This window comes from Podarcis cretensis (genome assembly GCF_951804945.1).
Source record: "Podarcis cretensis genome assembly, chromosome: 12".
NCBI lineage: Eukaryota > Metazoa > Chordata > Lepidosauria > Squamata > Lacertidae > Podarcis > Podarcis cretensis.
This window is the reverse complement of record NC_137181.1, coordinates 29954605-29969230: the sequence shown is the minus strand read 5'-3', so window position 1 is coordinate 29969230 and position 14626 is coordinate 29954605. Positions and strand designations below refer to the sequence as shown.

Here is a 14626-nt window from a genome sequence, read left to right as displayed (position 1 = left end):
TCTGAAAATGTCAGGTAATGCAATAAATTTTTAGGTTTCTTTGCATAGAACGTATCCTACTAAGCATATAACATTATTTTGTTACATTCCCCCCCCCACTTTTTATAAATAGGACAAGTTTAAAATTATTTGAAGTTGCATTGTAAGATATAAAAAGGCATTTATCTTTATATAGTTATACACCAAGCAAAACTAAATTTAACCAAAATATCTTCCGAATCCCCAAGTTATGATACAGCTTTTCAGCATCGCTCGTTTTTGGAATCTGAAAGTTGAAAAATTCAACATGCTCTATTGTGCCAGTAGTACTAGCTACCTTAATGAGAAGAGGGAGAAGTGGAGATTAACTGTTTTTTTTTTAAAAAAACTTACTTCTTGGCTCTGACACATTTATTTGCCTTTTGTACATACAGGGCAAGTTAGATGTGATGTTAATTGTGTGAATGCAGTTACCATGCATATTTTGCAAATAGCCTCCAAGGACAACCCTGAGCTGCCTTAGAACCAACCATTAGGGTTGGGGGTGGGCAGGGAGAAATTTTTCTTTCCCTGCCACAGCCCCAACAAAATTCTCCCCTCTGAAACTGCCAACTGTATTTCAAATATAGCCGTTATTGGCACTAGTAGATAAACCCCTCCCTGTGCTGTGATCATGATCCAGGTTGGGGGATGCCACAACTGCAGTTAGTTGAAAGGGAATCCCAAGAATCCCAATCACGTGATTTAAAGGTGTGTTTAGCATTTTTGAATCTCTCCCTAATAACTTCTTTAGAAGCCACCCTTGGAGAACAAAGTGATGATCAAAAAGGCATTTCTGGGATATTGTATCACAGAGAAGGGAGATCATTTGACTGCATGTACCAAATGTGAATAACTGTAACTCAGGGCCAGTTTCTGTGTGTAGGTTTTATATACATTTTTAAGCAGTTGGGGGGTTTTTTTGGGCGGGGAGTAGGTTTATCTAAAATTTTGGGAATTATCAAAGCTGTTCTGAATTACATTCAGGGCCAGATTTAGGTTTGATGAGGCCCTAAGCTACTGAAGGTAATGGAGCCCTTTACATGTCCAGCTGTCCTTTGTCAACAACAAATTGTCGCTTTTTTGTGTTGCATATATGCTATATGGTACCCTGTATATAGAAATGACCAAACCAGTGATATTTTAGGGAGCAGGCTAGCAGGCGGGGCCCATTACTTACTTACACTGTTGCTGTATGTAGGTTTTATTTTATTTGTTTTTTATCTTATATTTTGGAAATGTGCATCCAGTTTTTTTTCCTTTATTTTTTTGGGGGTGCCCCAAGAAAGTGGGGCCCTAAGCTATAGCTTGTTTAGCTTATACATAAATCTGGCACTGATTACATTCACTAGATTTTTAAAGCACATGGTTTGTCGTGATCTTTACACATGCTGGAGCATTCAGAATAATCTCCAATCACTGGAAAAGTTAACTTGTATTGACTTCACCATGTAAAAAGTTGTAACGTCACTTGCTTCCTGCTTAATTCCATTTAAGAATTGGTCAGTGTTCTCCATCAACAACAATAATATAGAGATGACTCCCTTGTTGTGGAAGCACTACCTTGAAACAGTATATTTTTTATCTTTAAAGCACTTGATTAAAAAGTGTAGTATTGCCAATAATCTGCTCTTAAGTTACATTGTTGTTTTGTGGGCTGAAGGGAGATATAGAAAAAAGCTTTTATGAATAAATGCATTTTCAGCAGACAAATCCCAAGAGATCTCTTGCTTTCTGTGTTTGCAAAGTAAATTTGGATCTGAAACATTTCCATCCTTAGCAAAGCCTTGGCAAGTCATTATTTACAACTCCTTTATTAAACAACTCCGTTATTTATCTTCTGGACTGAAAACTGTATACAAAGATACAGAAGCCATCCATTTTTTAATTAGCGGGTTTTAAAGTGGAGTTTGCATCTTGGCACCCTTTGGTTCTCAGACAAATGAGCTTCAGCTAGTAAATGAACTTGCCCAAGAAAGAGTTTTGCCCAGTAAAATGAATGGCTGTTTACAGCTCAATAAAAACCCATTCAGCCTGTAAAGGTCAGTGCCTTTTTCATGTGAGTACTATGGCAGACAGATACTTAGCAACCTCTCCAAAGTCTGTTATCTTTACAGAAAGATCATTCAGTGCCCCCCTTTTAGAAAAAAAAAGTTTCCATACACTTATGAATGAATTCAAAGTCTTGCAGTTATTTATATGGTGGACAGCTACTTTTCCCAAGTGTATAAATAATAAGTCTGTTCTCAGGACAATATCCATGGAGCAATTCAACTGCTGTGGAAGAGGTTTCCGACAAAATTAATGGAGAAGCTACCAATGGCTTTCCAACTGGGACACAAATGTGGCATGCATTTAGGATTGCCACTGCCAAAATTTTCTGTGGGTCTCCTTAAGCACTTGATGAAGGCATTTGTTTAGTTTTGTAGGTTGTCAAGGGGGAAAGAGAATTCCATTCTTGTGAAACAAGCCAATATTGATAGCCGTGGATGTTCCCTCTGAGTCATATTCTAGGAAATTTCGATTCTGTGCTAAAAATACATCCTGCGAAGCAATGAAATTAATTCAGATTTTTGGGCAGGGCTAGCCTAACTCCCCAAACCTAGATAGCATCTTAAAAAGTAGAGACATCACCTTGCCAACAAAGGTCCATATAGTAAAAGCTATGGTTTTCCCAGTAGTGATGTATGGAAGTGAAAGCTGGACCATAAAGAAGGCTGATCGCCAAAGAATTGATGCTTTTGAATTATGTTGCTGGAGGAGACTCTTGAGAGTCCCATGGACTGCAAGAAGATCAAACCTATCCATTCTTAAGGAAATCAGCCCTGAGTGCTCACTGGAAGGACAGATCCTGAAGCTGAGGCTCCAATACTTTGGCCACCTCATGAGAAGAGAAGACTCCCTGGAAAAGACCCTGATGTTGGGAAAGATGGAGGGCACATGGAGAAGGGGACGACAGAGGACGAGATGGCTGGATAGTGTTCGTGAAGCTACCAACATGAGTTTGACCAAACTGCGGGAGGCAGTGGAAGACAGGAGTGCCTGGCGTGCTCTGGTCCATGGGGTCACGAAGAGTGGGACACGACTAAACAACAACAACAAAAAGCCTAACTCCCAACCCATTGCAGCAGTGGGGGGTAAAGATATAGCAGAAGTGTCCCTCTGTTTGGCTCTACAAGTTTGGCCTTGAGGTGGGGAGGGGGAAGCACAGGTGAGCAGATGCGGAAGCTACCACTGGTGACATCTTTAACTGCAGCAGCCAGAGTAAACCCCCTGAAATATGGTGTTAGGTGGGAGAGGGATGGGACAGGTAAGAATTAGCTGGGCCACCTGCCAGTGATGGACCCAATCTGGAGCTCTTTGCTGTGCCAACCTGGGGCTGGTGCACCTGAAACATAGATGCAACAGGCATCTTCTATACCAACTTTTAAACATTTGCTAAAAACTTTTCTATGCCACCAGGCTTTCTCAGACAATTAAAACAAATATTTTCTGGAATAGTTAGCTGGACAAGGGTGGCGCTGTGGTCTACACCACTGAACCTCTTGGGCTTGCTGATCAGAAGGTCGGCGGTTCAAATCCCCGTGATGGGGTGAGCTCCCCTTGCTCTGTCCCAGTTCCTGCCAACCTAGCAGTTCAGAAGCACATCAAGTGCAAGTAGATAAATAGGTACCGCTCTGGCGGGAAGGTAAACACCGTTTCTGTGCACTGCTCTGGTTCGTCAGAAGCGGCTTAGTCATGCTAAGTATTGCCAAAAGTGGCCACTCTGAACTCATCCCTGTCTATGCCGTGGCCTCTGGATTCCCAGAGTCTAATCTGCTTGCACTGGCTTTGACCTTGCCTGTTTGGTTCACGTCCTTGTCTCGACACCCGACCATCCTGAGGCACAATGGAAACCTTGTGATTCTCAGCATTCTTGTTTTGTACGGGAGGGAAGAAGCACAGAAGTTGCCAGATGTAGCCCCTTCCCTCACACAGATAAAATGGGAGATATTTCTTTTTAAATGGCTTACATAAGAAAAACCCCAGTCTTCACCCTACCCCACCCACAAAAGGCATTGCATGCAGCCTTAGGGCTTTAGCTTAATGCCAGAAAATGTCATGGGTGCATATATGTTAATTGTATTAGCAGCTGCTGAGAATCTGGAAACAATCCAGGAGTTACATGAAAGGGACTAATAAAGTGCATCTTACATAGCCAAGAAGAAGAAAATCCAAACAATTATATGATCTTCATGGGTAGCCTTTTTCATTCCACTTAGGCATACGCACATGGACATTCACCTCTGGATAATGCTGGGACAAACAAGTGTTTTAAATTAGGAAACGTTCCATTGTGCTAAATATTCTGGATGATTTCTTGTTGTACAAGCTCTTGGAAGCAGGGATATTTGGAAAGCAGAAAGCCAGCCTTGTAAGAAAACTGCCAGTTCCAGCACAAAGTGAAAACACTGGATCAGGTTGAGAGATTTCAGATGTTGGCTTTCTGAATCTTTCCACTGAAAGAGGCCTACTGTCAATATTATAGATCTTGGAGTTAGGTGGATTCTGGAGGATGTCCTCATAAACCAAAACGAGCGTGTAAGCCATGCTTTAAAGTTATGCTGCTAAAAAAAAGTTATGGCTCTGCCTGTGCAAGAAAAGTAAATGAGAGATGTTAAAAATTAAACCCCATCTTACTCTTTGTACTAATAATGAACCAAATTCTCTTGAGTGTGGGTCTTTCTGTAGTCAACGGATCCAGACAGAGTAATCGGTAGGCTTCAATGAACCCCAATATTTGAAATGTACAAAATGTCTTTAGGAGACATGACTAGCCAGGAGCACACCAGAAGCAACCCACCTGAGGACTGAGTATGTCTGGTGGCTGCAGAATGCATGCTGACTGTTTGCTGGTAGAGGGCGGGGAAGAAATCAGTGGAAAGATGGAATGGAGTTTCCTAGAAAAGGGCAGATCTCATTGGCTGGAACTCTAGAGTGTACATTTTGTTGCAGGTTCCATTTTGGGGGTGAAACCTATTCTTAAGGGGTGGAGAGGAGAAAGACCTTCTTAAGCCTTCCTCTCTTGACGTGCATTCGGCTGGCTGATACTTGCTATCAGAGATGCCTGACCTAGATACCTGGAAAGGGAGGTTGGGGTTTCTTTTTTTATTTTATTTTCTTGATATCGTTATGGATGCATCTGGACATTAAAGATCCTTCTGCAATTAAGAGTTAATTTGCCTGGGGGGGGGGGGACGGACAGAATCAGATGCTTTTGGAATGGAATATATTTGACCAAATGACAAAAATCTAGATACAATGTCTTCTTTTTTAGAAAGGCTGGTTCTGATGTCCTCATAGGGCTTCCTTGCATGAATCCTGTCATTGTATAGTATTTATGGTAGAAACTCTGCCAAGATCATTAGAAAGCAGACATGTATTAGCTCTCATGTTGTTCTTGGCTTTTCTTCCTTTTCCTGCTGTTGGGAAAAAAGAGATTTCTTGTTGATAATTAACATCAAAAAAGTATTAACTTGTTCACCACCAAAGCATCTGTGTGTAGCAGACTTCTGAAAACCTCACATTTCTTCCTAAGATATTTTAGTCTAAGAAAGAAAAAATCAATGGAAACTTAAGGGTATGCCTTCTAATTTGAAAGTCAATAGTTTAAGGGTGAAATCCTATACTTGATTTCCACTGGCTGAGGGCTTCAGGATTTGGGGGATGCCTTGTTTTGCCAATAGGCCACCACCTATGCTTCTGTTACCACAGAAGCCCTGGTTAGGAAAGAGCTAAGTGGGGCTTACTCCCAAGTAGGGATGCCAGAGACTTCCTTGGAAATGAGAGTGGAAATGGCTGCAATTCATAGAGGTCAGGAACAGAAACTATGTCAATGAATATGAGCAGTATTTACTTTTATTGTTTATTATTGTTTTAGTTTGCAGACGTTGCATAAGCAATTGCTTTGTTTCTGCATTGGTTTTGACAGTAAAATGCTTTGAAATTAATGATGTGATTAATGATGTCATTAATTCCATAGCTAACTGTTAGTTTTGGCCAGGGCACGTAGAGAGATGCGTAACGTAGGTTTTAGTGGAAGGCGAGCTGTAGCGGAATGGAAACGGTACTGATTGCAGCAAACACAGAATAGGACAGAATTTGCTGCCTCATTACATTCCAGATTCCAAGTAAAACAGGTGTGGCACTGTAGCCTTGGAGTAGTGTGTAAATTCTGCTGAACACAGTGGGACTAATTTAATCCATTCCGAGGTACATGTTACTTTAGAAGTAAAATCCATGAGGTTCAATGGGACTTACTCTCAGGGGACTGTGTATAGGATTGCACCTTAAATTCCATTGATTTCACTTAGACAATTCAGCACATGCTTAAATCTTCCACACAGAAATGAAAGGGACTGGATCTGTAAGCTTTGAGTCCTTACTTTCTTGTAGATAAGCTGGCATTTTTATGAATTTGACATACACCCATTTATAAATTCAGTTATGTTGTCTGAAGATGGAAAGCCCATATTGCTTCAGATTATCTCATCTGTGCAGTGCTGCTGAACTGAACCCAAACCACAGGAAATCCAGTTTCTTTGCTTTGTTATTTTAACTTCTAGCTAAAGTAAAAGCACTGAAAAAGATTCTCCGCGCTCGTTCACTGCCACATGAAGAGCGAAAGATACAACAAAAGAAGCATATGTTTAAAAACAACCCAGTCATAAAGGGACTATTTCCTGGTATGGGAATATGTTAGTGTGTCAGAACACCTGCTATTTACTGTGTTCAGTGGAGTCACACAAGGATAACTTAGGAGCCAGAGCTGAAATGCAGGGCAGCAATAGAGCTTGAGGAAACGCAGCAATTCCTAGAAGCCATTTTGCTCGATCCTTGTACTCAAAGTCCTATGGGATTGTAAAGGATCAAATGAACACGGTTCTCAGCCTGGGTACTATGGATCACGAATTCATTAAATGGAATTTCTAATTCACATTGTTTGCCGCTCTACAGACTACTCATTTGTTTATTTCTGCTCCTTTTAAGGGGGAGCCAGGCCCAGCTGGTCCTTATGGCCCTGCTGGAGCCCAGGGAATTGGATATCCAGGACCTAAGGTAATGTATAAGATCAACATTGGTAATATGCTCATGGAAACATCAATGGTTATTGGACTGTGTTGCATTCAGAACAGCAACACCTTCCTTTAAATTCTTATCCTTTAATTTTACAAGGGTGACAGAGGTCAGGAAGGAAGAATCGGGCTTCCAGGACCTATTGGGATTGGTGAGCCAGGCTTAACAGTAAGTAAAACAGTCAAGTTTTTCAGAGTTTTTTTCTACACTGTTGGAATTTTTGGGTCTAGCTGATTGAAATGCAGTGGCAATGTGTATTGATTCATTATGAAGAGTAATGAACAAAAACAAAAGTAAACCATAGGTTTTCTGCTTCCTGCAAAAGAAAGATGTGCAAGGGATCAAAATGAGACTGAGAATTAAAAATAACATACTGTTAAAGAATTTCTGCATTTTAGCTGGACACAAGTGCACTGGGCACCTCTCCTGTATGAGTCCCATTCAATTGAATGGAGTCATTTCAAGGGGACTTGTGCAGAACTTTCTAGTTTGGTATATTAAATTCACCCATTTGACATGGCCACTGGAGCTCTGATGTGGAATTCTACCGTCTGCAAGACTGCCCCATGCATTTCAATAGAGGCAATGTGTTTTCCTTAGGATCATATAATTTGCCCAAAACATCGTTGATTATAGAGCACTTATTCATTTTTTCACATCTTGTATTCTTGATGTACTGTATTCAGTGCTGTTTTGTTGCCAGCAAAAAATGGCAAGGGCTCAAGGCTTCATCATGCTTAGAGCAGACCTATTGAAAACCAAGGAGTCTTAGGTTGTTACTTTTGTTAAGGGCCTTATTTCCCCCACCTCGTATTCTGATGGCTGTATACTTGAAATATTAACTATAGCTTTAGCAGCTTTAATGGAGTGTATATTCTTGATCCCAACCCAAGTCTCTGGCATGCATGCAGGGGATTTAGTGCATGCATGAAATTTTGCAGAGTAGCTTCCTCTAGTGTCTTAAGCATGGAGACCTAACTTCACATGGTTTTGGGCTGGGGAAGAAAATCAATTCTGTTCACATTGAAAGATGAACCTACCTAATTTCGGGCAACCCAGTCAGATGGGCAGGGTATTATTATTATTATTATTATTATTACTACTACTACTACTTTTCGAAACAATACACGAACTGAAATGCAGCCCTCCTTCACAATTTGCACCTCTCCAAATTTTACAGTGCAGCTCCCCAGCCAAGGAATGTATACAAAAATGCCTAGGGTGAAGTGTGCATATAAATGCATATATTGGTCAAAAGGTAAAGGTAAAGGACCCCTGACAGTTAAGTCCAGTCGCGAACAACTCTGGGGTCATCTCGCTTTATTGGCCGAGGGAGCCAGCGTACAGCTTCCAGGTCATGTGGCCAGCTTGACTAAGCTGCTTCTGGTGAACCAGAGCAGCGCACGGAAACGCTGTTTACCTTCCCACCGGAGCAGTACCTATTTATCTACTTGCACTTTGATGTGCTTTCGAACTGCTAGGTTGGCAGTTGGTCAAAGCCACATGCAAAAATGCATTATATTAGAGGAAACTGGGTTGCAGAAAAGTGTATGTTAGGCAAAAATGACATAGAAAAACATGTATGTTAGGAATATGCTAAAATGTTGGGGGCTACATGAAGACTACTTAAAGTAAAATGCACGAACTGATGTGGAAATGTGAACCGAACTTAAGGTTGGATAAACAAGAAACTGAAACTGACAGATGAGCCCATCCCTGCTTAGTTGTTAAAAAGCCAAATGTGATTTGCTAATAGCATCCAGTTAAGCCCTGATGTGGAAATACAGTTCACACCTCATATCCCTGTGATGCATTTTGTAACTTTGAAGAAACTGGAGGGAAACTCTTTCATGTACTGTGGGATCCAGGTGTAGCTCAGAGAGCGATAGGGCTTTGCATCACAGCCTCTAAAGACCATTTGTCCATTCACCTCCAGGGTCCACGTGGTCCTGAGGGCATGCAAGGTGAAAGAGGTCCACCAGGAGAAGGAGTTCCAGGACAGAAGGTAAATGTTTCAGTCAAAAAATTTCAGGATTTCCAGTTCACTCGATTTATTACCTCACGCTCCACTTCTTTGAGTGAATTACTAGGCGTGCATTTGGTTCTTCTATGTCTTCTTGCCACAACTTTCCCTTCCTTTGTCTAAAATATGTTAGTACTGTATTTCCTCACTTTGTCCCAGGGTTACCATTTAAGGAGGTTGGGAGTGAAGTTTATCTTTTCTGTTCAGGAATACGTGTGAGAATGCCTCAGTAGCCATCAATATCTCTGGTCAACTCTGTGTTGTTAACAAACAACTTTCATAGTGAAAATCTGACAACAGTTAAAACATCCTAAAATAACTAAATTCTAAAAAAACACTACTGTTTTCTCTTAATCCTTCTTCAAACAGGGCTTTCCTTGGGTCTTGTAGACCTCATCAGCCAGATGTTATTGACAGTTCCTGCCTCTCAAAACACTCTTTCCCCAATCCTTCAGTTTCTTCTGTTGCTGCCTTGTTGGGTCTGTGCTGATTCCTATTCCCTAGATTTATGTTACCAAACACCAGGCCTATGTGACTTCATCGCAGGCAGTTAGCATTCTTCTCCCTCAGGCCAATTAGTATTAACAGCCTGGCGATTGTTATGAACCATTAATTCAAAGGATCTCTGTACTAGGCCTGCATCCCAAAGCACCAGTCCCTGCTCCAAGTTTATTCAGAAAGGGGAATTGTTTGACCTAGCCCAATAATATCCATGCAGTCGAGGAAATGCCTACAACAAAGGCTTGGTTTTATTTTTTCTGTAGCAAAGTGGGATAAAAATATCAGAAGCAAACCAATAAATCAAATGCTCTTTGATTTGTTACACAAAGGATTTGTGTGTCCGTGGTACATGCAGAGCTTTTGTTCAGTCGGAACTCACCAGAACTCGGTTCCAGCACCTTTCAGGTGTGTGCCATTGCCATTCTAAGAGAACAGGGAGGTGTTCATGGTGAGTTCTGGCACCTCTTTTTCTAGAAAAATGGCACTGGGTATATGGATCAAATTTCGTGGGTTGGTAACATGGTCAATAGCCCAAATCCATAGGAGAGCCCACAGCTGAGTCTCCAGCAAATCCAGAATCCATCTGCAGTGATCTGAGGTCAGTGGTCCTCTCAGCACTCCTTTGGAGCCTGAGTGGCTGTGGCTGGCATCCATTGTTTTAATGCCCCCACAGTGTCTCTGGGACCTTGATATGGCATCATGAGCTCTCTGTTTAGGTTGTGATTTCCTGTCTGAAGTGGCTTCCTTTTGTAACTTCAATGAGACCAGCAGGAACCCAGCTGTCCTTAGCAGCCCCAGCTGTCCTCCTGCTCTCAAAGCAGACCTGTTTTCTCAGCATCTTCATGCCACTCATTCTTCACCCTAAAAGACGACACCATTTGCATGTTGGGAAAGCAGGGCTGTCTTTACCTGGGGGTGTAAGGGGTGTGGGGCACCTGGGTGCTGAATTCTGGGGGGTGCCAGGCACCCACCGCTGAAACTGCCCAAGCTTCTACCTGTTATGAAATAATAAATAATTTTGATCTAGCTAGAAAGACAAAATACGTATATACCTAGTAATTACCGAAATGTATATCTACGGTTACACTAAAGGACTTCCGACTTTGTGCGCTCATTTACCAAAGACACAGCGCGCTTGTCATTCACAATAGCGGCGCTTGTCATTCACAACAAGAGATAAGGCGTAAGCGTGGTGTCTGACATAAGCATAATATAAATTAATTTGGGGGCTAAACTAAATTTGGGGGCACTGGGTGGATCTTTGCACCCCAGCGGCGCATATGCTAAAAACAGGGCTGTGGGAAAGTCTAACATCAAAGAATGCTAGACTAAATCTCTGTGGAGACTTGCATCTTCATAAACCATTAGCAGTTTCTGGAAAATTAAACAACCTACTCATTAACATACAAGTTTAAAAATACAAAAGTGATTAACTGTGGAAATAAAAGCAGTTTTTATTGTCCTGTTCCCACATATATCCTGTCCTAGCAGATATGTACTGGAAGAGCCACAACCTCCTGTGGCTTGAGAGAACTCATTTGTTTTTCTACAATATTTTTCCCTCCAGAATGCAAATATTGCATTCCACGTACTCTAACTGAAAAGTTGCCTCCAACTTTTACAGTGTCTAGACTGAAACTAAATGCTTACCCCACTTCAATATTGCTGTATGTGTCCTACTACTTCAATATTGCTATGCCTGTTTTATTTCGCTACTAGTGGACATTTAACTACTAGAGAGGATACGCATAAATCAGTTGTTGCCTGTATATAAATAATCTAGGGGTTAAAGAACTGAACCTTGCTGTGAAGTAGTTGATGCCTGGCCATATCTGATTCTAATCTGATTCTTACATGTGTGCATTTGCAGCAGTCCTGAAGGAATGCCCCCCCCAAAGCTTAATTCAATGCTAATGTCATGTGTTTTCAGGGTGACAAAGGTTCTGAAGGGCCAGCAGGACCTGTTGGAGCACCAGGACCCTCTATCAAAGGAGATAAGGTATGATGTGTAGAACAGAGGGTATAAATTGTCTGCTGCAGTGCTGAACCAGTAGAATTAAAGCTTATATGAAGATGGTGCCCTAGGAGTCTGAAGGACAAAGAAGAAATTCAATGTAATGAATGCAGGAAAAGTGTAATGAATAGTTGTCTTGATTGTGAGAGAGCCTACATAATGTCTGTGTTCAGGTATAATAGTAGACTGTGGTTTGTTGTGATGGAAATGAGCCTAGCTTCCCCGTACCCTCCAGACTTGCACAGTCCCCCTCTTAACTTCTTTTCTGGCATGGCTGTGGGGAGGAAGCTGAAAGCTTTCACTGATGATTTTGATTAGCCGCAAACTGCATGTGTTTAATCACTGTGGTTTGTTTAAAGTCAGGTGGCTTCCTAAATCACAATTTGGAGTTGGCTTGATTCAATAAAACCATAGTTGATATTTACTATGGTTTGTCAGATTTGGTTGACGTGACAAGCGACGTGGAAGCAAAAGTTCCTGAACTTGTAGGCATGCTAGAGGAATAAATGAGGAGGTGGAAGTGTTTGAGACTGGTGGGAGGTTATGTTTGTTCCCAACATGATTTATTGTGACATCCAATGTCATGACCATGATGTCATGACCACATTTTTTCATATCATTTTGTCCTGACTAGGTCTCATTCTTTCCCCAAATGTTCTCTATCCCATGATCTTTCCCCCCGGGAGATGTTCCTCTTGAATAGCTTGTGAGCCAATGTGCAAGAATGTGGGAAAGGCATTATAAACTTAAAAATAGTATGGTGATGAAGATGACGAAGAATGCCTTGACTAAAGCAATAACTTATAGGAGAGACCATATTTTCATGCAGGGTGAACGAGGGATGGATGGACCACAGGGCATAATGGGACCACCTGGAACTGGCATCCAAGGAAAGCAGGTAAATGTACATCAGGGGACTACCTACTTTTGACCAGGTATTTGGTTGACTTATGAACAAATCTGAGAAGGAATTGTGGATATGTGATTCCTGTTGAGGATGAGAACATTATGCAACCATAGCCAGGAAAAGATTTATTGAGCCATTTGGAAGTCATTGCCCAGTCCTGATTCACTTCCATGTTTGGATTATGCTTTTAGCATACAAGTCATGTGTGAACAGATCATGTAGAACACATAGCCTTAACAACAACAACAACTGCCACTCTGTTCTTCCAGGTTTATAATACAAAATATGAGATAAAAGAAAGGCTAGAATTTAATAGAATTTTTAATGGGGGGGGAATAGGGAAAGTCTTAAGATTGCGTTGAACTTACAAGTTACCCTGCATGCCTGTCGGTGTGCACACAAAATCACAATATGCTTTTGTGACCTACCTTTCCTTGTGACTAAAGCTTTTAAGGTCACTCCCCTTGGCTTTATTTTTAGGATCTCTAGCGTCTAAGGACGGGCAGTTCTGATTAACTTCATAGTTTTATCTCTTTAGGGCATTCAAGGTCCAAAAGGTGTGCCTGGGGTGAAAGGGTCACGAGGCCTCGGTCTGCCTGGACCAAAGGTATGTACTGAACTTGGAATAAATGTATTGTACAATGGGGGGGGGGAATCAGATTCAGTTTCAGATTTGTCCATTGCTACACAAAGATACCATACACATGGCTGCCTCATTGTGTTTATTTGACCCTTACAAGGACTTGACATAAATCTTAGTAAATTATAGGTTTTGAACCATATCTGTTTTGATAAGCCCATTCTTATCCACCTAAGCCATCATAATGGATAGGCTTCTGGGTTGCCATATTTTGAAGAGCAAAAAAAAGGACACATTTGCCGACATCTACGTTTAACAATGGTTGACAACTCTACCCATGGAAAAGAGGATGTGTCCTGGGAAAAGAGGACATATGGCAACCCTACTAGTAGAAAATTACAATTTCTGTGATCTGCTACTACATCTGCATTTCCATGACTGACTGAAAATCAAGAGCTGGGAAGTGTGTGCCCAGATACTCATCAGACCAACTTCCTGGTCAAAGATAAAACATTTCTTGAAGGATGTTATTTGATGGGAGCAATGGAAAGAAAACACAGTTCTCTCTCTTTTGAGCCACATTCCATCCTTGATCTTTGTGGGAAACATCCACAATATCGGTGGGTGATCTCAAAGACATGTACATGACCACATTCTGACCAGCACTTAAAGCTTCCCCTCTGTTGTATTGGAGGAGTGTTCTTGCCTCAAAACGCACAATGCCGTGTTTTAGAAATGGAACGATCACTGCAGCTAGGGATGCATTAAGGCAGCGGTTTCTGTTCTGACCTGTCTCCGCCATAATTAGTTCAGTTTCTGGGAACCACTGCCTTCAGGTATTTGGATTCCAAAGGGTGCAGGCTAAAACCAGCACTTTGATTGGGATGTGGAAATGTATGGGAAGTCAGTGAAGGTGAAAAAGGACCAGTGTTGTGTGCTCATGCTATCTGGACTCAGTTGCCTGCCTGCACCCTTAAGATCTTCAACAGAGGCTGTTCTTCAGTTGACCCCCCTTCAGCGGATGGGTATAGCTGAAAGGGCCTACTCAGTGGTAGCACCAAGACTGTGGAATGCTCTCCTGAGAGAAGCTTGGCACCATTTTACCTTCAGTCTCTCTCTTGGGATTTTAATTCTGTTGACTGCTTTCATCATGCTTTAGTTTGTTTTACTGTAAGTTTAACTTGTTGTTAGGTGCTCTGAGAACCTGTTGAAGGAAGGGCTGTTGAATGAGTACACACACATACACACACCCTACATTAATAGGAAATTAGGAGAAAATGTTACTTAGTATGCTCAATATAAATACTTTTGTTTTTCTAAGGGACAAGAGGGTGCATCTGGACCAAAAGGAGAAATTGGACCAACAGGAATTGGACAGCCTGGACCTAAAGTGAGCCTGTTTTGAACACTTGTATCTAAATGTTTTAAAACTGCCTTTTTAAAGGAAATTGAGTTCCAGAGCTTCCT

General features: G+C 41.5%; 1 protein-coding gene across 2 annotated transcripts in view; it reads left to right on the top strand.

Annotated features, from left to right (window-relative positions):
- The window catches only part of COL28A1 (collagen type XXVIII alpha 1 chain), an 82587-nt gene that overhangs the window by 32045 nt on the left and 35916 nt on the right, over positions 1 to 14626 (top strand). For both annotated transcript variants that reach the window (XM_079948159.1, XM_079948158.1), the window contains exons 12-18: positions 7048 to 7116; positions 7234 to 7302; positions 9071 to 9139; positions 11589 to 11657; positions 12502 to 12570; positions 13118 to 13186; positions 14481 to 14549. In XM_079948159.1, the coding sequence (XP_079804285.1) occupies positions 7048 to 7116; positions 7234 to 7302; positions 9071 to 9139; positions 11589 to 11657; positions 12502 to 12570; positions 13118 to 13186; positions 14481 to 14549 (483 nt within the window). The remainder of the gene's footprint in view (positions 1 to 7047; positions 7117 to 7233; positions 7303 to 9070; positions 9140 to 11588; positions 11658 to 12501; positions 12571 to 13117; positions 13187 to 14480; positions 14550 to 14626) is intronic.